This window comes from Rattus rattus, chromosome 7 (assembly GCF_011064425.1).
Source record: "Rattus rattus isolate New Zealand chromosome 7, Rrattus_CSIRO_v1, whole genome shotgun sequence".
Taxonomy (NCBI): domain Eukaryota; kingdom Metazoa; phylum Chordata; class Mammalia; order Rodentia; family Muridae; genus Rattus; species Rattus rattus.
In genome coordinates this window covers 101,078,048-101,100,420 of record NC_046160.1, presented here as the reverse complement: position 1 = coordinate 101,100,420, position 22,373 = coordinate 101,078,048, and the positions used below count along the sequence as shown (strand labels likewise).

Genomic DNA, 22,373 nt, shown 5'->3' with positions numbered 1-22,373 from the left:
GGTAGACACATGGGGCCTCTGTAAGCGGGAGGTGACACTTCATCAGCAAAGTGTGGCCCATCCATAGCCGCTGTCCTAGTTTCCCTAGGTATCAGACCTGAGTTTTAGCCTGGCTTAGGAATGAAGACTCACCCATCTGAACCATTGCTCCATCTAGGTTTGGTTATTGGATTAAATCCCACCCAGGGGCAGCCACATGGGAATGTCATGAACCAGTAAGGAGTGCCCTTCCAGAGGGGAGCCAGCCCTTGCCCCTCCTTGTGAGCAGCCACTTGGACCATGAGTTGGAAGCTGTGAAAAAAGAATGCCAGTAGGTGCATAAATATTCACAGGCTACCTGATGCAGGATCTGGGAAGCTTGGACTGGGGACAGGAGGGACCGACGTACGCCCTAGGTCTAAAGCAGTGGCAGAGACCTAAGAGGGAGGCACCTGATGACAGGGGACAGGTGTGGGCTGCACCAGCAAAGCTGATGCTTCCCGGCCAAACAGCATGTCCTCCCAGGGCCAGCAGAGTGACTTTGCATTTTCCCCCTCTCTGGAGGTGGAGGTAGGTGGGGTGGGGTGAGGAGGAGAGGGTCTTCATAGCTAGTGATAGCTGGGATAACCTTTGCTCCTCACAACCCAAACGCAGGGAGTATGCTGCATCATGCTCAGAAGAGAACGCCAGGATCCAGAATGCAGAAGTCACTTGCCCAGGGTCAGCCAGGAAATGCAGGAGCCCAGCCTTGAACTGAGGTGTCTGTCCTTCTCAGGATCCAAAGGTACAATGGGGACAACCTGGCTTTCAGAGCATTCCTCCTCTCCTGACTCTCAGCCAAGCATTGAGACCCTCAGGGTGGGGTGAGGAGGCTGGGAAGGAGTGGTGGTTGGTCAAGGGGTGGAAAGACTGTCAGACAATCCCTCAACAGCGTGGAAGCCGGTACACAAGTTGCCCAGCTCTGCCCACAACCAAACAGTATTCTCTCTCTCTCTCTGTCTCTCTCTCTCTCTCTGTCTCTCTCTCTGTCTCTGTCTCTCTCTGTGTCTCTGTTCTCTGTGTCTCTCTCTCTGTCTCTCTCTGTGTCTCTGTCTCTCTCTCTCTCTCTCTCTGTCTCTCTCTCTGTCCTCTCTCTCTCTCTCTCTCTCTCTCTCTCTCTCTCTGTCTCTTTCTCTCTGAGAGGGGTGGTACCCTTTAACTGAAGACACTTTACTGCCATCTACTGGGAGTTTGTCATAGTAATCATTCAATTTAATGTTAAGTGTAAAAAAAAAAAAAACCCCAAAACCAAAAAACACACACAACAAAACCAACGCCTCCTAAGTGTCATAAAATGCAGTACCTGGACAGCTCTAGGCCCTAAAGACACCTTTTCTTGCCTGAGATATTGGAGGGGGTGGGAGAGCGGGAGCGGGAGCGGGAGGTTACTGCTACTACGGTGTCTGCTCCCTTCTTTCCTGGGCCCTTGGCTCACAAAGAGAGTCCATGGCAGTCTGTACACACACACACGCACACACACACACACACACACACTCACATACGCACACACACAGTCACATACACACACACACAGTCACATACATACACACACACACTCACACACACACACACTCTCACACACACACACACACAGTCACACACACACACACACACACACACACTCTCACATATTCACACACTGACACACACACACAGTCACACACACACAGTCACACACACACAGTCACACACACACAGTCACACACACACACACACCCACAGTCACACACACACACACACACACACACTCTCACATACACACACACAGTCACATACACACACACACAGTCACATACACACACACACACACACACACAGTCACACACACACACACACACTCACACACCGTGTAGAGACCATTCTCCCATCACTAGCAGGCACTGGCCCCATCCTTCACTGCCAGCTATCAGTGCACTCTTGGGTTTTCTCAGCCCTTTGGTTCCTCTTCTGTTAGCTATCTTGGTTGGCAGGTTAAGGCGCAAATAAAACTCCTGGCATGCGGCCAGGGCTTTTCCTTGCCCCCAAGGGTGGATGGTTAATTTTCAGGGCTGTGAGAGTCCACAGCCAGCACTTGGCCAGCTCCTGGAACTGATAGGCCTGAGCCACACAGGTATACCCCAGGATGTTCCCCCACGGGAGACCAGCTACAATGTATCTTCCTTCACGAGCAAACGGTAAGCTGTGGATACTGTGCGAGCACAGAGTGAGGGTGTGGTGCAGGCTCTCTGGCGCGCTCAGTCGGCTCTGGTCTTCTCTTCCCCTTTTATCCCTGTCTGAAACCTGATGCTGACTGGGAGGGGCTGAGGATTCTTATATCTCCACGATGGCTGCATAACTGGAGTCATGGAAACCAGGCATGGCAGCTTCATTTACCAGCAAGGACTCAGACGGGGCGACCCAAACCCTTTGAGATCCTGTTCGTTTGTGACAGGAGGCCTTGCCCAAGGATTAAGACGCAAGAGGCAGCAAAATGGTCTGCACACTGCACGCAAACACTGAAAATAATGGTAAGCCCAAAATGAGCACAGCTGCAGTACCAGGCATTGGACCCGAGGGGGCGCCAGCAGCCGCCTGAAAGAGTCATTTCATGATCCAATCGCCTACCAAGCACCAGAAGGTGAACACACAGGTCCTCAAAGCCAAGCCCCTCCCCTGTCTCACTCCTCTGTGGAGGCTGGAGGAGCTAGGACACACTTTCTGGAGCTGCTTGGACAACAGAGTTCCTTCTGACCCAGCCATTTCATTTCTAGGAAGTCAGCCAAATAAACAGTCATAAAGCTCATGGTGTTGTTTGTGCTGGGACAGTCATCCCAACGTTACTAATAATAGTGAGGCGTTAGGGATGATCTAAAGTTAGACATGTACTTCACATTCTGAGCGCCAGCCAGATGGTCAAGTGCTAAGACCCATGTTCAACGGGAAGCCCGGGCAATATCCTGACTGGTGTGACCATGCATGCTTGACAGTTTAACATTACAGAGCAGGGGTGCAGGAGCGCAACCTTCCCAGCCTGGGCAATGGCTGCATAGTTCTAGTGCTGCCGGCTATGCACATTTGTGTTATAACATTGATGCCTTCACTGATTGTCACTGGTATCACCTCACTTTTTCTGATCACTTTTCTTCATATTCTGTTTACTCCAGATAATACAATGTAGTCCCGCATTGGGTTAAATGAGATTTGACATAGACGTCACCTGTGACCTTTCGAAATCGTGCAGCTGACTTAACCGACATTCTGTTTTCTTTTTGTGTTTACAAGACGTCTGGAGTTATAAACGAGGTTCTGGAGAGAGATGGCTCAGTGGTTAAGAGCACTAACTGCTCTTCCAAGAGGACCCTGGGTTTGATTCCCAGCACCCACATGGCAGCTCACATCCATGTTAACTGCAGTTCCAGGGGGGGAATCTTATGCCCTCTTCTGGCCTCCACAGGAACTGCAAGCATGTAGTTCACATACGTGCAGTCCAACGGCCATACACATAAAATAAAATTAATTTTTAAAAAACTAAGCTTTAAATAAAGAAGAATTATATTATAAATGGGGCTTTAAAGAAAGCTTTATGGCATAAATAGAATAAAGCAATTAAAATTTGAATCGTTTTTGGAAGCTGCTTTGGTGTTGTGAAACAAGTCTACATGGATGGAACATTTAATGTCTACTCTCCTGCTTCCTCTTGGTAATTTTCCGTCATTGCCTCACAACACTTCTCTTAGAAGTGTCCAGTTAGCCTGCTTCTTCCGTTTTCGTGTTCACTGTCAATAGCTTTCCTTCTTTCAGCTTTCATAGCTTTTAATTATTTCTGCATGTAAAAGGAATCACAGAGAGGCCAGACCCAGTAAGACACAGTGGTAGTCTAACAATAGAAGATATAGAATCACACCTTCTGCGACTGATGAAATTGCAACAGATTGGAAGGAGACATTCATTGCAAACTGATCTAGATTACCTACATTTGAAAGTTATTTTTTGATATGTATTTTTATTTATGGGTGGTATGTGCCTGTGTGCCTGTGCGCATGTGTGAGGCTGTCTGCGGGAACCAGAGACACTGGATCTCCATGGAGTGGGAGGTGCATGTGTTTGTGGCTGCTGGGACCTGAACTTACCCTCTGCAAAAGCAGTAAGTCTCCTAACTGTTGATCCGTCTCCCCTGCCCCTTGAACGTTTTTATCAGTAAGCATGAATGATATGCTCTGTTTGTATTGTGGTGGTCAACAGGCATTGGATGTGGAGGCATGGGACATGGTCACAGTGTCACAGGATCGTTGGCTTGGCAAGTCCAGGGAAATGAAATCTTTAGAATCATTAGGAGGCCAGGCCTAGCTGGAGAAACTGGGTCACTTAGACATAGATCTTAGGAGGAGGCTATACCTCTGCCTGATAGTCTCTCTCTCTCTCTCTCTTTCTCTCTCTCTCTCTCTCTCTTTCTCTCTCTCTCTCTCTGTGTCTATGTGTCTGTCTGTCTCTGTCTCTGTCTCTGTCTCTGTCTCTCTCTCTCTCTCTCTCTCTCTCTCTCTCTCTCTCTCTCTCTCTCTCTCTGTGTCTATGTGTCTGTCTGTCTCTCTGTCTCTCTTCCTCTCTCCTTCCTGATCATCAACAAGCACCTCACCTTCTTGCCACCACACCTGGAATCTGTTCCGATCACCATGCCTTCCCCTCTAAGATGGACGGTACTGTCAAACTGGGAGTCAAACCAAACCCTTCTTCCTTTAAGTTGCTCCTTCTTAAGTATTCTGTCAATGTGGCAAGAAAGGCAACTAGACACCTGTCTGCCGCTCCAGGAAGAGTATGATGAGCAAGATGGGGGAGGCACACTGTTCTAGATCGTGAGGCAACAGAGAGGGTAGAACAACAAGATGGAGAGAGTCCAGGTCTTACCTCCTCATAGAGTCAGCACCAATCCTAGACAGGCTCCATTAAACCTCCCCATTAATTTAATTACGATTTCCCAGCTATGGAACCCGGTAATAATTACAGCAGTAGGCAGCTAGCACATTATGCAGCCCGTCTTCCACATACTCTGCACAGGTTTAATCTATGCTCAGTCTACGCGGCCACCCCGTGAAGCCAGAGTTGTTAGAAAGACCTACCTTTCAGACCAGGAAGCCGAGGGGCAGAGGGCTTAACAGATGCATGGTTCAAACATGGCTCTCAAGTTTCGCGTTCTGCAAGTTCACTCCTCCCACGCACCGGGGTCAAGAAGTATCTAAGACACTGGGGCGGCTTAATCTATTTGTAGATTAATGGATTGGTGGGTTAATATGAAAGCGGCCTTATGTATGACAAAGGAAAGTCTTGCCTGACACACCCCCTCTGTCTCACTGTGAGACACACTTCCCTGTATGCCAGTGTCGCCAGGAGCTACACCCAGACACCAGCATTGTGCTCTTGAATTTTTCAGCCTCCACCATGAGCTAAACAAACCTCCATCCTTTACAGATCATTCAGGCACAGGTATGTTGTTATAGCAACAAAAAAGTGGGCTAAGCCAACTGATTCTGTACAAGGAGCGGTGCGCAGAGCTGAACTTGAATGTCAACATTTTATCCTAGAATTTTCTTTGTTCCCTCTCCTCTCTTGCCTTCCTGCTACCCTCGGGTCCCAAATACACTTCTGCTCCCTGGTGCAGGCACACTTTGATCTCTGGCTACCCATCCAACCTACTCCTCCTCTCCAAGAAGACCATTACGCTCTCCCACCCTGTGTCCCTGGGAAAGGCTGATCCACACTAACGCATACGAGGCCATCGTCAGCACAGCATACAACCTCTCCATAAGAAAAGGCATTATTTGTTTCTATGTCCTGTGATTCTGGTGTGTGAAAGGCACAGGGCCGTGGGCCATGAAGAAGCTTGAGCTCTGGAATCATGTGACCTGGATTTCATGCCTGCTGCCAGTAAGAGTCACGACCTTAGCGAGCCTCTGGGCTGCTCTGAGCTTCTATGTCCTCCTCTGTGAAATTGCTGGAGTCTGCCTTGCTTTAGGCAGGGCTGTGGTAAGGGCTAAATGAAATAAGGAGGGCTAGGCTCCAAACCCCACTGGCTGGGCACAAAATAGGAAGCAGAAAATAGATACCTTTGCTTGGGTTCTGTTTCCTCATTGCTCTCTCAAGCCTGCCTTAAAAAAAAAAAAAGGTTTATTTTCATCTCATGTGTATGAGTGTTTCGCTGGCACGTATGTGCTCATGCAGTGTGTGTCTAATGTCCATGGAAGCCAGAAGAGGGCACCAGATGCCATGGAACTGGAGTTGGGGATTCTGTGAGCCACCCTGCGGGTGCTGAGAAACTGAGTCCTCTAAGAGCAGCAATTGCTCTCAACCATTGAACCATCTCGCTGGCTCCTCAAGCCTGGTTTTTAAGTCAGATATCGAGGTACAGTTTATTATTTATTTATAACCGTTCTTATTTGTAATCCATTCAAATATTTATTGAGCTCCTCTCCACCTTAAGACTTTGTGCTTGGGTATAGGCTCCAAAACTACTGCCAGGAAAGGCCTTGCCAATGAGGTTTTTGACAGAGGCAATAAACGAAGGGATAGCAGCCAGTGTAGGGATTCACGCCTTCAATCCCAGCACTGAGAATGCAGAGGCAGATGGACCTCTGTGAGTTGGAGGCTAGCCTGGTCTACAGAGTGCATTCAGTCTGGGCAAAATTTCACATGGTGAGACTCTCAAAAAGAAAGGGAGAGAAAGAGAAACGGTGGGGAAGGTGGGGGGGAGACACAGCACGGAAGATACCCACAGTAAGTACCCCAGAGCAGACAGGATTGTGTGGACAGCAAGCTAGAGGCTACGTCGGGTAAAAAGGAAGCTATTCCTGACATGACTTCTTTGCTGCTTAAAACTCAGGGAGGTGGCTAGAGTTAAGGTGTAATGGGTAGAGTGCTTGCCTAGTGAGCAAAAGGCCCTGCCTCTGACCCCCAGCATCATGTACCCCAAGCACGGTGGCACCCGTAACCCCAACACTCAGAAGATATGGGCAGGGACATCATGCATACAAAGTCATCCTCAGCTACACCAAGTCTGAGGCTACATTTATCTCAAAACAAATAAATAATAAAAAAAAAACCAATGAATTAAAACTCTCGGTCAGTTCACATGTCATGGAGATATCATCGGAGGCTCAGGGAAGCAGAGGGCCTTGCTAAGGGTAGACAATGAGTAAGAATAAAGCGATTCAGCCCAGGTCAGTGAGCACCAAACGCTTCTGCTTTCATCGGCAGACCGCACTGCCTCTCTCCTGAGCCGTGCTCTCTCTGCTGGGATGGAAGAGAGAGGTGGGAGGGATCAGGGAAGTGAGGTATGTGCAGCCTGCTGCTCTAGGGCTGCAAGGACACCCAAGTGGTCTCTGGACAGCTAAGGGCACCGTGGTGACCTCATTGTTCATGTCCTCCCTCCCCTCCTTCTAATTAAGATGTTGGCTTCTGCCTCATTCCTTCCCATTCTGGACACCTGGCACGGGAGGGCTCTCAGTAGAGGCCAACAACTCCCTCCTGTGCCTCCAGAGCCTCCTCTATCATGAAGACATAAACTGTGGGGTGCTGGACAAACACAGCCTCACTACCCCCATCTCTACTCCTCTCCTTGCCCCTCTTCTCTGCCCTGTCCTTTGCCTCCTCCTCCTCCTCCCCTCCTTCTCCTCCTCCTCCCCCTCCTCCTCCTCCTCCTCCTCTTCCTCCTCCTCCCCCTCTCCCACCCATTAGTACTCTCCCACCTCCGGCATGCTCCTAGATGAAAGGACCAATTAATCCCGCTACCACTCCCACCCATGAGCTGAGCTGCTTGTCGGTCCCTGGCTGTCAATATCCCTACCAAGGCTGCTTAAGTGGTCCCAGAAAACCTCGGCTAATTGGGAACAATTTCATTCATCCTTCTGAGGCCTGAGCATAGCAAAGAGGGCTCCTCCAAGCTAAACAAAGATTTTTCACCCTGAAGCATCCTAGCATCATAGAGGGCTGCGGGCTTACCTGCCATCCAAACCTGTGGTTTCTACCTTGACATTTGGGCTTGGCTGATGGATGTCTGTGTCTGTCACACCCACCTTCTCTAGTACCACGGACAGCGGGGCATTTGAGGGCATTGGGTGTGTCTGCATCCTGCCAAGTGTCCACTCACTACACACGACACTGCACTAGGCCCGGGGGACATGGTGTGATAAATAGTCCACATCCTGCTCTCAGGGAGTTGGCATTCTAATAAGAAGGGACAAGCAGTAGACAGATAAGGTCTATGATCAAGTGGTGTCAAGTGCTTGGGGATACATGTTCCAGAGCAGGTGGGACATCAGTGAAGAACAGTGAGGCTTTAGATAAAGGGAGATAGGGCGGGTCTTGTTCTGGAGATCGTGTGATCTGCCTGCCTTCTTTATGCAAATGTTATGTTCCAGAAAAGGCAAGCATTGGTGAATCACATCGAGGGAGGTTCATTTATTGGTTGGCTTGTTGCTTTGGTTTTGGTTTTTTGAGATGGACCAGACGTAGGGAAGGATGAATGGCCTTGAAGTCCTGATTCTCCTACTAACACTTCCCAGTCACAGGAATGCACCAACAGGCCCAGCCTTTCAAATAGCATTTTAAATCTGATACAGGAGAGGCTTATGTATAGCTTGCGGCAAATCTCTGAACCTCAGTTTTCTCAGAAGAAAAATGGGTTTAATATTGCTTTCCCTCCCAGCTCTGAGGCTACTGAGAGACTTGTGGAATGCAATTTTAATTTGGTGAAGCTGCTAACTTATTACATCAAAGTAATGCAGTTGCTGTTAAAATGGAGGCAGTGCTGGCAAAGTAGAGTAGCGCCTCTAGGTAGATGTTCTGTGATAATCCAATTCCAATGTGTTCCGCCGACTGAGACGAAGATCACATTAAGATGCTTTCCAAAGCTGGGAGGGCAGGGATGGCGGCGTCTTATTAAACTTCCTGAGGCTTGGAAGCACTTTGTGGTTGCCCGTGGCTGTGGTTAGTCGTCAGCTGAAGAGAGCATCCTGTCTGGGGATATCTATGGCTGTCTTCATTTCAGACTGTTGGTTAACCTTGAGACCCCAGTTTCTAGTCTCCACAGCCCATCCTGTGCTAAGAGCATACAATGAAGCATTACCCCATCAGCCTTCTTCACCCAGATCCTCTCGTCAAGGGACAGCCTCCATCTAAACATGTGGGGAGTCTGACAGACGTGGTGTGTGTGTGTGTGTGTGTGTGTGTGTGTGTGTGTGTGTGTGTGTGTGTGTGTGTGTGTGTACCTGTGTGTGTTGGGGGTGGTCTCTCATCCCAAGGAGAAGAGACTGTTCATGGAGTTTCTTCCTCTGGATACTACATTTATTTTGTGGTAAAATGGAATGATTGCCACTTGGAAGGGAATTTATTTCATTCAAATAATACTGCTAAATTGAAAGATTTGCAGCACACATCTCCAGGAGAGCGCTCAGCAGCAATCAGGTGCTTGCCCGAGTCCTGCCCCCTCGGGAAACCCTGCAGATGCCATCACAGCTCAGGTATGAGAGCAGATGAGACGGGAAATGGGGAATGTGGCTTGGAAATGACTTTTGACAATCTTTGTGGAGAGCAAGGGCAAATGCGTCTCCACGAGACATTTCAAAACCTCAAAATACAGATTTTTTTCTTTCCAGAGACACCAGTATGGATTCGTCAGCCAGAATATTTACTCCGGGAAAATCAGAGACACCCCTCACCCCCAATATTTCTAATGCAGGACGGGAGCTCTCATTTTAGAAAGGCGAAGACGGAAGGACAGACACGGGAGTCTAGAAGAGAGAAGGCAGATACGGAAGAGTGTGGCAGCCTCTCCCTGGACCTGACCTCCAGCACAGCATGGCTGCCATCACAACCCTGGGCATTGTTTTCCTGTCAAGGACGAGGATGCAGAGTGAGAGAGGCTAAAGCACCTGCTCAGGTTCAGGTGGCTGCGATGGTTTCTCTGCTCAACTCAGGGCCAGTATCAAAGTGGAGTTTCAAGTTGACCTCCCTATGGGGCTCTGTCAAGGGCAAAGCACTTGGCTATTCTTTCTCTCCCTCTGTTCTTTAAGGGACGGAGGAAGCACTAGGCTTAGACTTCAGCTCTAGTGTCCTTTCCCGTTGGTAAGTTTGGTTTCTAAATAAATAATTACCCTGTCCACTCCTGTCCGATCCTCTCACCTCCTCCCTCCTAGGTGGTTACTCCCTTGCCCCACTGACATCTTCCCACATTTCCTAAGCTTCTTTTTACCCCTCACACACGAATTCAGGCACACACACACACACACACACACACACTCACCTTTCCCCCCCACACCACTATGTAAAGTAAAATTAGAAACACGCCCAAGTCTCAAGGTATTTAAGGAATGGAGATACTTCAGTCAGTATGGCCCAGGCTGAGCCCTTTGAGCCCCCTCCATTCCAGGCCTGTGTGAGAGGCAGGCAGAGCTTCTGTAAGGGGCCAAGCAACTTGTGACGCAAAGCTTCAGTGGAAGGAAAAAAGACCTCTTGTGCTTCCTCGTGTCTGTCCTGGGGCCACCGGATTCTCAGAAGCTGCCTCCCGGTATGCTGTCCTTCCTTTCATGGATAAGATTCTTTTAGAACATGAGAAGGTTTCCTGGCCCCTTTTTTATTTTTATGTATGCTGATAAAATACAGAGAAAACAGTGTCTGATGATTCAAAAATAGAGTCCAAGCCGATCGGCATACGGCCTTCACTTCACAGGATTGCTCGTTTTAACCAACCAGTCGAGACAGCAATAAGCGTTTATTATGTTTGCTCACCCACAAAGGAGTGGAGAAGGCAGTGATGGGAACCATCACAGCTTGGGAAACTGAGGCTGGTAAAGGCATTGATAGTCTCGCAATATTTCGTGGTCTTAGACTTCCCCTACATGGGTGGGTGTGCACGCAAGAGTGAATGATCTCATGCACACACACAGAGAGAGAGAGAGAGAGACAGACAGACAGACAGACAGACAGACAGACGGAGACAGGGAGACAGAGACAGATGTTTGCCGTACACTGATGTCATCACCCTCTTGGTGCCTCACAGCATACACATGAGGAAGCATGAAAAGAAGACAGGGGCAGGAGAAGCTTCCAGTCCCAGCTCTGTGTTTAAACCCTGTAGTCCCCCCCCCTCTCCCAAACCAGCACTCCTACTCGTTCTCAAGTGATGCTGATATGGGCAGAGGCTGATAACAGGAGCATTTACTAGAACCAGGTTCAAATCCAGACCCCCCCATTCACCGGCTGCATGACCTTGGGTATGTGACTTAGTGTCACTTTCTTGCCCCTAGAATGGGGCTCACCTAGCTTCAAGGCTCATACTGGAGGATGGATGCAAGCTGTTGTGTCATGGGTTCAGCGCTGGCCTGTTACTGAGGAAAAGGCCAATCTGTAGTGTCAATGGGACATGAACCGTCCCCATCCCAAGCAAGCTTTATAGCACTAGTCATTCGGTCCTCTGTTCTACAGAACACACTGGAATTCGGCCCAGTAAATGGTAAACGGTGGATACCCACACCCAGGTAGACTGGCTCTCACCCCTCAGCTTACAGCCCTTCTGAGATAATGCTGATCTTCATGGGTGCTATCCTGGTAAACTGAGCTCTTAACATTACTCCCACCCCACACCCCACCTACACACAAGGTTTGGTCCTAGCCGACAGCAGGGAGGGGTCACAAGCAGGAAGAGGGGAGGAAGGGAGGTCAGGATATGGCTGGAGCTTCTGCATCAAGGCTGAATCCCTATCTCCCAGTTGGAACCAGGGTTGCAGTAAGGCAGGGCGCCACAATCCACCCTGGGGCGAGGGGGGGCGAGGAGGGCGGGGGTGTGGGGGGCAAGTCCTCAGCGCTGAGCCAGTGGCCAGAGCACCGCCCCCAGGAGCGGAGGGAGGGGTGGCGGAGCTGGGGGGGGTGCCCAGCTGCCATCCCCGCCGTCTCCTGGCCCCCACTCTCTGGCACCCAAGTAGGAGGGCGGCAGCTGCCCGCTCCCTCCTCCCACACCCCCGCTACCTGCCCAGTCCCCGAAGCGAAGCCTGAGGAGGCTGCGAGCCAGTCGGGCGAGCCCACAACTTTGCAGCCTCGGGGAAGACCAGGGTTGCGTCCGGGGCTCCTCCTGTCGCGACTGGAGCTGGGTGAGTTCGTTCCCCAGCCCTCTGCGGCGCTGCGGCTGCTCCGGGGGGCGGTTGCCCTGGCGTCCAGGAGGCAGTGGCTGAGGGACCGGTGGGTGCCCGCGCTGTTTGGGTCCGCAGGGCTCCGGTGCCGCCCTCGGAGGCCGGTGAGGAGGACTCCGGTGCTGAGCGGACAGCTCCCCACTCTCGCCTCCGCCCGCCACTCTCTGCGGGCCGTTGCAGGACACAGGGCCCGGGCTGCAGCCGCCCACCCGGCGCCCCGCACTCCCCCCAGCCCCTGTCCTTTGCCTTCCCAGAGCCGCGGCGCATCTGGAGGCTGCTCCCGCACACCCCTGGCGACTGGCGCCGGGAAGACACTTGCTTCCCTCGCTGGAGCCCGGTACCTAGGGCTCTGTGGAGTGGGCAGCGCCCCCGTGGCCTCTGGAGAGGCATGGCTACGGGGCGTGGGGGTTAGCCCCAACGATCGCCTCTAGGCTTGCCCTGCGGTGCTCCCCAGTAGTGTAGAGAGGCCGCAGGTCCCCAGATCGGCAGGCACTGTCACCTGCAAAGATTTCAAGGTGACCAGTGGCTCGTCCCGGACAGGACAGTCTGGACCCCAGGCCCTGTGGCATCCATCCATCTTGGGTTCAACCACCTTCCCAGAACTTTTTTCGTGCCTCCTTCTGGCCGATTACTTAGATCACTGGAAAGTTCTTCTCCACGCTCGGAACCTATTTCCCCGTGGTATCCGAAGTTGGGGAGGGGCCCGGGCTTTAGGAGGTGGGGCTGCGTTCGGCTCTGTGTGTGTGTTAGGGGGTGGGGGCGGGCATCCTAGGAGAAGCTGCCAAGCATCCACTAGTCCACCCAGGACGGGCTTCTTGGCATCGAAAGGGTTTCGGCGCCTTGGGGATTGTTTGGGTTTCTCCCGCCAGGAAAGTGAAAGGCGGGTGCGAATGGGGGATTTCAACTTCATCGCCTCAAAGGAAGACACTTTTTGCAAAGATTTTATAGAAACAGGGCAACCAGCGGCTGGAAAATGAACTGACCAGGACCCAGTGGCATAGGCACTCTGGCTACCTCCACCCTACCCAAGCACCTGAACACGAGTGACTGCATCCAGTGTTTTAATTGTTTTTTTTTTTTTTTTAAAGAAAAAGCCAGGTGGCAGGGAGTGGGTGTACACACACACACACACACACACACACACACAGACGCACACAGATAACACGTACAGTCGCACACAAGGAGGCACACATCACGGTCCACAGCACAGCCGCTTCCAGAGAGCCTTGGGTAACCTGTGAGGTCACAGAGTATTGCTCAAGGTAAGAGCAGGGGGAAGGGTGAATCAGGATCTCAAAGAGTTGAACAGTTACCACCACCACCACCACCACCACCACCCCCAACTTCCATTCTTCTCTTTCTCCTAGGGACACCTCAGCCAGAGATCCCCAAAGTAGTTTGTATCCACTACTGTGAAACAGTAGCAGTTTCACCCCTCGGCTCCTAAACCCCTCCCCTCCCTGCCACACAACCACTCCAAACTGCAAACAGGACCTTCCCTCCTTGCACCTCGCCTCCAGACTCCAAGGCAACAAGGACTTAGCCAAATCAGGTCTGGCCAGAGAGCGACTAGCTGTGATCTCGGGGTCTCTAACCTGCTTGGTCCCAAATTAGGGAACCTAGAAAGGCTGATCCAAGGGCAGGGTTTGGGAGATTTGTGTCCAGCCCTGTGGACCTTTGACCAAGGAGAAGAGCTCCACACAGACCCTGGACAACGCTGTAAGGCTGCCTCTCTCCTTGCGCCCCTTAGGAATGTAATCGAGGATGCTGGCCTTGCGGCTGCTCAACGTGGTGGCCCCCGCCTACTTTCTTTGCATTTCCCTGGTGACCTTCGTACTGCAGCTCTTCCTCTTCCTGCCCAGCATGCGTGAGGACCCCGCAGCCACCCCGCTCTTCTCGCCTGCCGTGCTTCACGGGGCGCTCTTCCTGTTCCTCTCAGCCAATGCCCTGGGCAATTACATCCTGGTCATCCAGAACTCCCCAGACGACCTGGGTGCCTGCCAGGGTACCTCGTCCCAGAGACCTCAGTGCCCACCACCCAGCACCCACTTCTGCCGAGTGTGCTCCCGAGTCACGCTGAGGCACGACCATCATTGTTTCTTCACCGGCAACTGCATCGGCAGCAGGAACATGCGCAACTTCATCCTGTTCTGCCTCTACACCTCACTGGCCTGCCTTTACTCCATGGTGGCCGGAGTGGCCTACATCTCAGCTGTCCTTTCCATCTCCTTCGCCCACCCCCTGGCCTTCCTCACGCTCCTGCCCACTTCAATCAGCCAGTTCTTCTCCGGTGAGTGGGCCGTGGCAGGCAGGTTGAGCAAACAAGACCTAACCCCAAGTTTTTTCAAATAAAAGCTCAGGATACTCGGTTCAAACTGTCAGATAAACAGTCTATGGGTATGATTATGCCCCAGTATTCCAGGAGACATACTAAGAGAACAGACTGTAATCTATCAGCAATTAGGATGGACTGGGAATGCATGGGTCAGACACCCCACCCTCCTCGTCTTTCATACTATATATTATTCATAAAATTGTGGTACCCAAGCTATACACTTCTCGGGCCAGGCAAATCCCTTCAGAGCTCATGCTATGTTCTTCATAGATCTGGACCCCAGGCCTACTCACACATTCCTCTAGGAGTTCTTAGCAAACAACCCCACCCAGGCTAAACTTGACTTCAGGCTGGGCTGAGCAGGAGGCTAACCTCCAACCCCCCACCCGCTATGTTAGACTAAACCAGACTCTTGGTGGCTCAGAGCCACCTCGCTGGCTACAAGGTGATGCTCCACAGATCCAGCCTGGTGTGGGTTCTGACCCTCTGGATGGCTCTGACACCTGCATGAGTCCTCACACCAGTGCTCACATGGGCTCCATGTTGACCATTGCATTTAGAATTGTAGGTCTCTAAGAACATTCTGTGGTACCTGACCCTGGGAGATGCCGTTCCTGGTGGCAGTTCTCTCTTACCTTACCCTGTTACTTGTCCCTACTTCCTTGCTTTCCACTCTTTGACCTTGAATTCTGACCAATTTGATCTCTACAATTAGTATGGACACCAAAGTGTGTGTCTTGGGTCCATTTATCAGGTAAACTGAGTCTTAGCTGGGGCTCAATGGCCTGCCTAGTATTGTACTTCCCTAGACTGGCTGTCTCCAGCTTGTAGCCAGGTGTTTAAATCACAATTCTGTGCTCTTCCTCAGGGCCCATATTCCCAAACATATTGACTTGACCTTCCAGGGTCAAAGAAAGGCAGCTACTCCTACAGAGAGCCTGACTGTCCTGGTCTAGCTTGGCCTGACCTGGGTACTTAAAAAAAAATCTGTACCCCAGGGGAACCCTCATTCCAGTTGTATCTTTAGCTCAGCTCTTCACAGACATAGAACTATCGTGCCATTTGGCAGTGGGAATCCAGGAAGGACCAGTCATGAGAAATTCCTGGAGGCATGGTGGCTAAGCTGGGCCCAGAACTTGGAGCTCTGGGGCCTTCTGGATCTTGGTGCTGGCATAGAAGGCTGCCAGGACTGAAATAAGCATGAGGGGGGAGGGTAGGTGGGTGGGCTGGGGGTGGAGTGTGAGAGCAGGCAGGTGGGGCGATGGGAGAGCCAGGGAACCTGACTGCACATCCCTTTCCAAGTAGTCTCTCCAACCATAAAAATGGGTGGTTCCAGAAGGAGGACCTCGAAATGGTTTGATTTAAGTCTGGGCGTGAGGCCTGTCCATATGTGCTAGGTTTGGGAAATGTGTAAGGGAGGGAGTTTTTTGCTTTGATCTGATGGGAGGGAAAAGCCAGCCCATGCCCACCTCAGGGCCCAAGCATCTGTGCCGGCTTTAGAATGAGCCTCACCATCTATCACCGTACCCACAGGCAAAAGGCTTCTCATCACCAGATCCACCTCATCTTTCTCCTTTGCTCACCCCTCACATCCCTCCCTGGCCCTGTCCATACACATGCCTCCTCGTTTAAGACTCTTCTTCCCCAGTTCCCAGTCCAAATGGTCCAGAGCGTACCCTCTCAGCTGCTCAGGAGAATGGGAGGGCAGGGGGCTGCCCAAAAGCAGTTGTTCAACCCAGAAATTATCCCTGCAGTCGGGATCTGACACTAGTACCTGAGAGGTTCTGAACAGGACCTTGAAAACCTCCTACCTTTATTTGGTGTTGTGTGTGGGTTCTTCCAAAATGCTACTGGCCACTGACTCCAGCCAGACCCTCAGATGATGCCATAGAGGGGTCTGTTGAAGAATCTTGAAAAGGTTTCCTTGCTTTTGGCATTGTGTCACCTCTGTCAGCCTCATTCTTATCTAGAGAATGGAAGTGACACCGTTTGGCATGCACCATGGCTTTTGGATTAGTATCGGTTGGGAGATACCATTAGGAGGCCCCAGCAGAGAAAGGGGAGACTAGAATTTATTGAATACCTATTTTGTGCCCCACTAGTCATGTCTCATTGCATCCAACCCTTAGGGCAGATCTAGGAGACAGGTGTTGGGTTATTTTTTTTTAGGCTGGGAGCCAAAGGTTAAGTTGCTTCTGAGCCATCCAGTTTTGGACTCCAGGTTCATTCTTTTCTGCTCTGCCACCCTGTCTAGTCTTGCTTCACGCTGAGTGAGCCTCTTTGGGAGGAGGGGGGACTGCCTATGCCCAGATGTATTACAGAATATGCTGGGGGATGGTTTGGCAGAAGTGTTAGAGATGGTTGTCGGGGAGAGCAAGGAGAGAGAAAATTAGATGATGTAATCTTTCAGATCGTTTAAGAAACTTGTGTGGTATTCTGAAAGAGGAACTAGTATTACCTAGGTTGGAGGCACTGAAACAGCCAGAACAGGTAACTTCAAACGCTCTGAAAGAAAGCAGGTCCCCAGAATAGCCTTTTGTAGCCGCTACATGAGGCCAGCAAAAGGCCAAAAGGTCTTTGCCTCATGCCTTGATTTAGAAACTTGTGGTAAATGGCTTCTGTCTGCCTGGGGCTGAGTTGCAAGACAGGCCTAAGCTTGACAGCTCTGAGTCTCTCACATCCTAGCTTGAGGGATGTGAAGCTTGCACATCAGTATTCCTCAAGCTGGAAAAAGCACCAGGGCCCCAGAATCTCTGTCCTGCACACAGCTGCCCAAGCTAATTTGTACTGACAAGGAAAAAGTGGGTCAGGGGATGGCCCAGCTCTTCTTAAGTTTGTCTCTCTGCTGCCCCCAACAATAATGGAGGGGCTTCTCTAAATGCCTGCTGGAACAAGAGTTCTGTCCTCTGGGCAGCTGGACCTATTTGTCTCTAACTTTGCAAAGAAAAGCATGCTACCCAACCCTGGGGTTGAGGGAAATGCTTCCAGTGAGCAAGCCAGCAGATCGATTCGTCTTGGCTGCTGAACCCATCGTGAATGAGACTGACAGGTGTTAAAGTCTACTTCTCAGGAGTCTGGAAACTGGAGCTTGGGAAGAGGTGGGCTGGGGCAAGTAGGTGCCGGGGGCTGGGGGAAAAATGATAGTTTTTGTAGGTAGCTTGTATATTGAAATCCCTGCACAGGCACCCAAGCCTCTCCAGAGAAGGTGGTGGTGCCCAAGGAGATAAGAAAGGCCCCCAGGTTCTATTCTCAACTCACAGCTCTGGCTCCTAGACATGCCAAGGTAGATGTGCTTACTATAGCTACTAAAGCTACAGCCCAGACAAGGCTCCAGGCCCTGGGAAGGTGGGGGAAGGCCCGAGGGTCTTGGGATTTAATCCCAAAAATCCATAAAGCGTTATAGCCACGGTGCTGATGAGCAACTCAGAGAGGTTAAGGGACCTGTGCAAGTCCACATTCAAACCCAGCATGGACCAATCCCACCTTAAACTCTGAAGACAGGCGAGGTCTCTTTACAAAGTGGACCTTGAAAACAGTCACAGGAAGCGCTCGGTTGAGCGTGTAGAACGGGTGCTGTCCAGCATCAGGGTGCTGAAGTGATGCCCTGAAGGCTTTCTTTGAACCTTAGCCGCTGACTTGACTGGCCGGACTGCTTTGGCTGAGTGTTCCAGTGTCTCCTTCTCTTATTAACATTAATGAGTGAATTGTTCTCTAAGTCGGCTCCGTGTGCTGCCCTTGAGGCTGAGCTCGTGACTTGTTCCCATGACTAGGTTCTGTTCTCCATCATGCTGTCACTTTCCCAGATCCTCCCAGACAGTGCTCCCAGCCTCACAGGGAGAACTGGCTGCAGTCTAGACAGCTGCCCGGGTGCCAGCTCCCTCTTTAGGTTCTTAAACTCGCTCCTCTTTCCTCCTGTGACCTACCCCCACCTCGCTCCCAGTCCAGAAAGCGGAAATGAGGGGCACTGTGCAGGCAACTGTGCACAGTCTAGGCTGTGAGGAAATGCTGAGGGCTCTTTTCACTGAGCTCTTTTAGCTTGTTCTCCATCTCCCCAGGCACCCCGTTCTCCCCCCACCCCCTCTCTCCTCAGGAGCCATCAGCACTAAGGAAAACTTGGGCCAAGGAGCTCAGTCACAATCTTCCCAGACTGCAGAGCTGAGATTGCTACAAATCACAACTTTCAACTCGTGAGCCTCTCTGCCTGCCTCAGCAGCGGAAAGCGCCAGAGCGCGGAGTGCGCCTGGGTACGTGGCCTGGGTGTAAAGCGGTCTGGTGTTTCCCCCTCCCCCGCAGGAGCTGTCCTCGGTTCTGACATGTTCGTCATCCTCATGCTCTACCTCTGGTTTGCTGTCGGCCTGGCCTGCGCCGGTTTCTGCTGCCACCAACTGCTGTTGATCCTCCGGGGGCAAACCCGCTACCAGGTTCGAAAGGGGGTGGCTGTGAGAGCCCGGCCTTGGCGCAAGAACTTACAGGAGGTCTTCGGAAAGAGGTGGCTGCTTGGCTTGCTGGTTCCCATGTTCAATGTCGGCACTGAGAGCTCGAAGCAGCAGGACAAATAGCTGGCAAGCACTCCAGCCATTTCTGTGTCTCAGTTTCTCCTGAACGTAAGCCCACAGCACCCTTGTCTCCACCTGTGACACACCACACCCTCGCCTAGGAAGGGCCTCATATCCGCCCCAGGTCTTAGTCCTCAGAGGATATATTAACAGGTGCATCCAGATACGGAAGGGAAATGACTACCTGGGCACCACTAGGCTGCTCAAGGGCCAGCCAGGAAGGGAGCTGCTAAACTGTTAAGGTGTTTCTACTTCAAGTTTTTTCTTTTCTGGGAAGCCCTTCCCTGCCTTCTGCCTGGCCCATCCACTCTTATGTCTCAGGTCATTGATGCTTTTGCTAAAGCCCTTCTCCTTGTGTTGATAGTGGAGACTACGTTCTTGTAGCTGGCAGGAGATTCCACAGAACCTAAAGGCTGGTAAAAGGTAGTTGCCATGCATGAGAGACAGTCGAGTAAGCTTTGCCAACTGCTGGTGAGAATAGGAAGAGGTGGGGATCCACCCTCATCCCTGTGAGGGGTAGTCAGTAGTATTTGCGTTGGAGAGGAGAGGAGCATAGGCACTTGCTGCTCAGCCCAAATGCAAGGCCCTTTCCCCAGAGACAGCAATCAATGGCCTGGTGTTCTTAAATGCTGTTCTTTGCTCAACCTGAGCCCATCTAACCTGGCCAGCCCAGCCCAGGAGTTAGCTGGATAGTTCTTTTCTCTGGAATTCCTCTGGCCTTTCCCTTTTATCTCTAGTCTCAAGATTTTTTGCTAGATATTAGGAAGGGAAGAAGGGAGAGAGAAGAGGGAATTACTTACCCATAAGTAATAAGAGGAGTGTGTTTCTTATATAGCCTTATATAATTGTGTGTGTGTGTGTGTGTGTGTGTGTGTGTGTGTGTGTGTGTAAGAGGGGGTGGAGGTGAGGAGTGTTGTTATGATCATGGACAGAGAGTGAGTATTGGAGGGGAAGGCGGGAGGGGCAAATGGGTTAACTCTTTTGTAACCAAAGCCAGCCAGTGTTTAAATGTTACCTGGAGTGAGTGCTGGCCACTGGAGGTATTTTGACAGGATTTATCCACTTATCTACCAGAAGAGATTTTTTTTGGTAGTAGTTTGTTCTAGATGAATTTAGAGATCCTTTCCCACTCCTTGCTTCCAATGTCTTCTTTGAGCCCAGGGACAAGATCTTTAGAAACAAGATCTTGGGCTGGAGAGATGGCTCAGTGGTTAAGAGCACTGACTGCTCTTCTAGAGGTCCTGATTTCAATCCTCAATAACCACATGGTGGCTCACAACCATCTGCAATGGGGTCTGGTGCCCTCTTCTGGTGTGTCTGAAGAGAGTAAAGTGTATCCACATACATAAAATAAATAAACCTTTAGAAGAAAAAGAAAGGAACAAGATCTTTAGAGAAAAGATCTTTTACCTGCTGTCATGGGGCAGGAGGTATGGTAACCATGGAAAGGGTCTAAAAATCATAAGACTGGCTTTCTGCACACAACCCAGCCATCCGGGAGACTTCCTCATGTTAGCAGTAGCTGAGAGGGGCCCGCAGTGGAGGACAGGGAGGTATAACTCTGTTAGAACCAGGTTGGTGCAGTTAGCTGTAGGGAGAGAAAAGCCTGGAGGTCACACTGACTCTGAAGAGGTTGTGGGAGTGACAGAATATTAGGTGCAATCGCCAGTCCATTCCTGCCAGTCTGGCTAGCTCTAGATAGGGATGCTGCCTTGTATCCAGAGACCCAGAGGACCAGACAGACCCCTGGGCCATATGAAGGAGTGGGAGCCACATAAAAACCTTCTCCTGACTTGGTCCCAGGTCCAATACAACATCCACACAGGCACTGAGGCTGAAGCCTATGATCCAGTGGGTGGCCACAGTGACCCCAGCCTCTGCCCAAGAAGATCATGAATTGTTGAACGGAACAGGTTGGAGGGTGGGGATATTACTCGGGCCTGACTTTGACGCCCTCCAGAGGGCGCCATTGGGCTTTTCTGCTCACACTTCTCCCTTGAGCAGTTATTGTGTTGGGCCTTCTTTTGTTCGTGCTCTATCTGCTCATCCTAGCTGTGTGTACCAAGCACCAACCGTGGGCTGCATCCCGGTCACTGGCAATCCAGATGCCCACCATCGGAGGCAGATGACTCCTGCCATGGCGCTCTGCTTCCTTGGCAGTCACTGTGGCTGACCCCTTGGAGAAGAATGATGTGGCAGGGGGCTGAAGGGGATCCCCCTTCAGTGGAAGAGTCATCTGAGGTATCTCCCCTCACAGTTCTGGGCACCCTTTGGCAGCACAAAGAAACAATGGAGGGGCAATGTCTGGATGGTTCAGGCCCTGGAGCTCTCTTGACCCTAGGGTTCAAACTTGAAAACCAGTCCTACATTGTCCAGGCTCAGTACCACGGAGCCTGACATTCCGGAGGGAAAGGGGAGTACTTCTGGTGGCCAGCTCTTTAAACGTTGGGCAGGGACGAGTGGCTGTGGGGAGATTGCCAGATGTGGTACTTGAGTAGCATTTGAACACATGGCCCTCTGTTCTTAATGAAGAATAACAATAAAACATGTGGTTTTCAAACTGTATTTGGTGTGTCTGTGTGGTGGGTATCACGGCATGCACCGATACAGATTTACAGTGATTAGGAATACTTCTGTTCCAGTAAGTAAGTAACTACAGCGGGCTTCCCTGAGCAATGCCCTTCTGGTACCCCTGCTCCTCCCTACGACCTCAGGTTTACTGAACAATGTGGCACCAATCCAGGACTCTGCTCCAAACTCCTCTCACTGTCCACACACCCATGCTCCCTGTGTCTGATCAAGGCCATGCTGTGTGGTGTGGTAGTGCGACTCTTAGCCCTTGAGGGTAGTAATTCTATGGCACCACAAAGACTAGGAATAAAAGACCTCATCTGAGAATTTTCCTCCCCATCCTCCTCTTCCTCCTCCTCCTCCTCCTTGACACAGAGGGGGAGGTAGGGAAGAGGATGGGAGGCCATCAGCTTCCTCATCTCAGTTAGCAGATTGACTTGAGAACAGGTCAGGGGCCTCCTGAGCTCTCAGGCTCACTGCCTTTGGGGCAGCCAGGAGGCTACCAGGATCTTGGGGGTACAGCATCTGAAACACCCTGAAGAGACGCAGCCTGGACAAAGGGGACACAAAAGGCAGACGTTGGTTTTGTGTGACCTATCAGAGCTCCAGCCGACACACAGCCAGCGAGCCGACTCCTGATAGACCAGGCAGCCCACTGTCAGCTGCTCTAGAGAACACGGCCTGTCCGCCCACAGGCCAGCACCACAGCTGCCCTTGTCAGCCCTGCATCCTTATGCTTAG

At 51.2% G+C, this 22,373-nt stretch overlaps 1 protein-coding gene across 2 annotated transcripts; it reads left to right on the top strand.

Annotated features, from left to right (window-relative positions):
• Nucleotides 1-666: 666 nt before the first annotated feature.
• Zdhhc22 (zinc finger DHHC-type palmitoyltransferase 22) lies at nucleotides 667-20,080 on the top strand. Of its 2 annotated transcripts, none has more exons than XM_032908203.1 (3): nucleotides 667-763; nucleotides 13,921-14,460; nucleotides 18,799-20,080. In XM_032908203.1, the coding sequence occupies exons 2-3, from the start codon at nucleotides 13,935-13,937 to the stop codon at nucleotides 19,062-19,064; spliced, it is 792 nt and encodes a 263-aa protein (XP_032764094.1). In that variant the 5' UTR covers nucleotides 667-763; nucleotides 13,921-13,934; the 3' UTR covers nucleotides 19,065-20,080. The 2 variants fall into 2 exon arrangements, with proteins under 2 accessions (XP_032764094.1, XP_032764093.1); XM_032908202.1 differs by lacking the exon at nucleotides 667-763 and adding an exon at nucleotides 11,854-12,131.
• The last annotated feature ends 2,293 nt before the right edge of the window (nucleotides 20,081-22,373 follow it).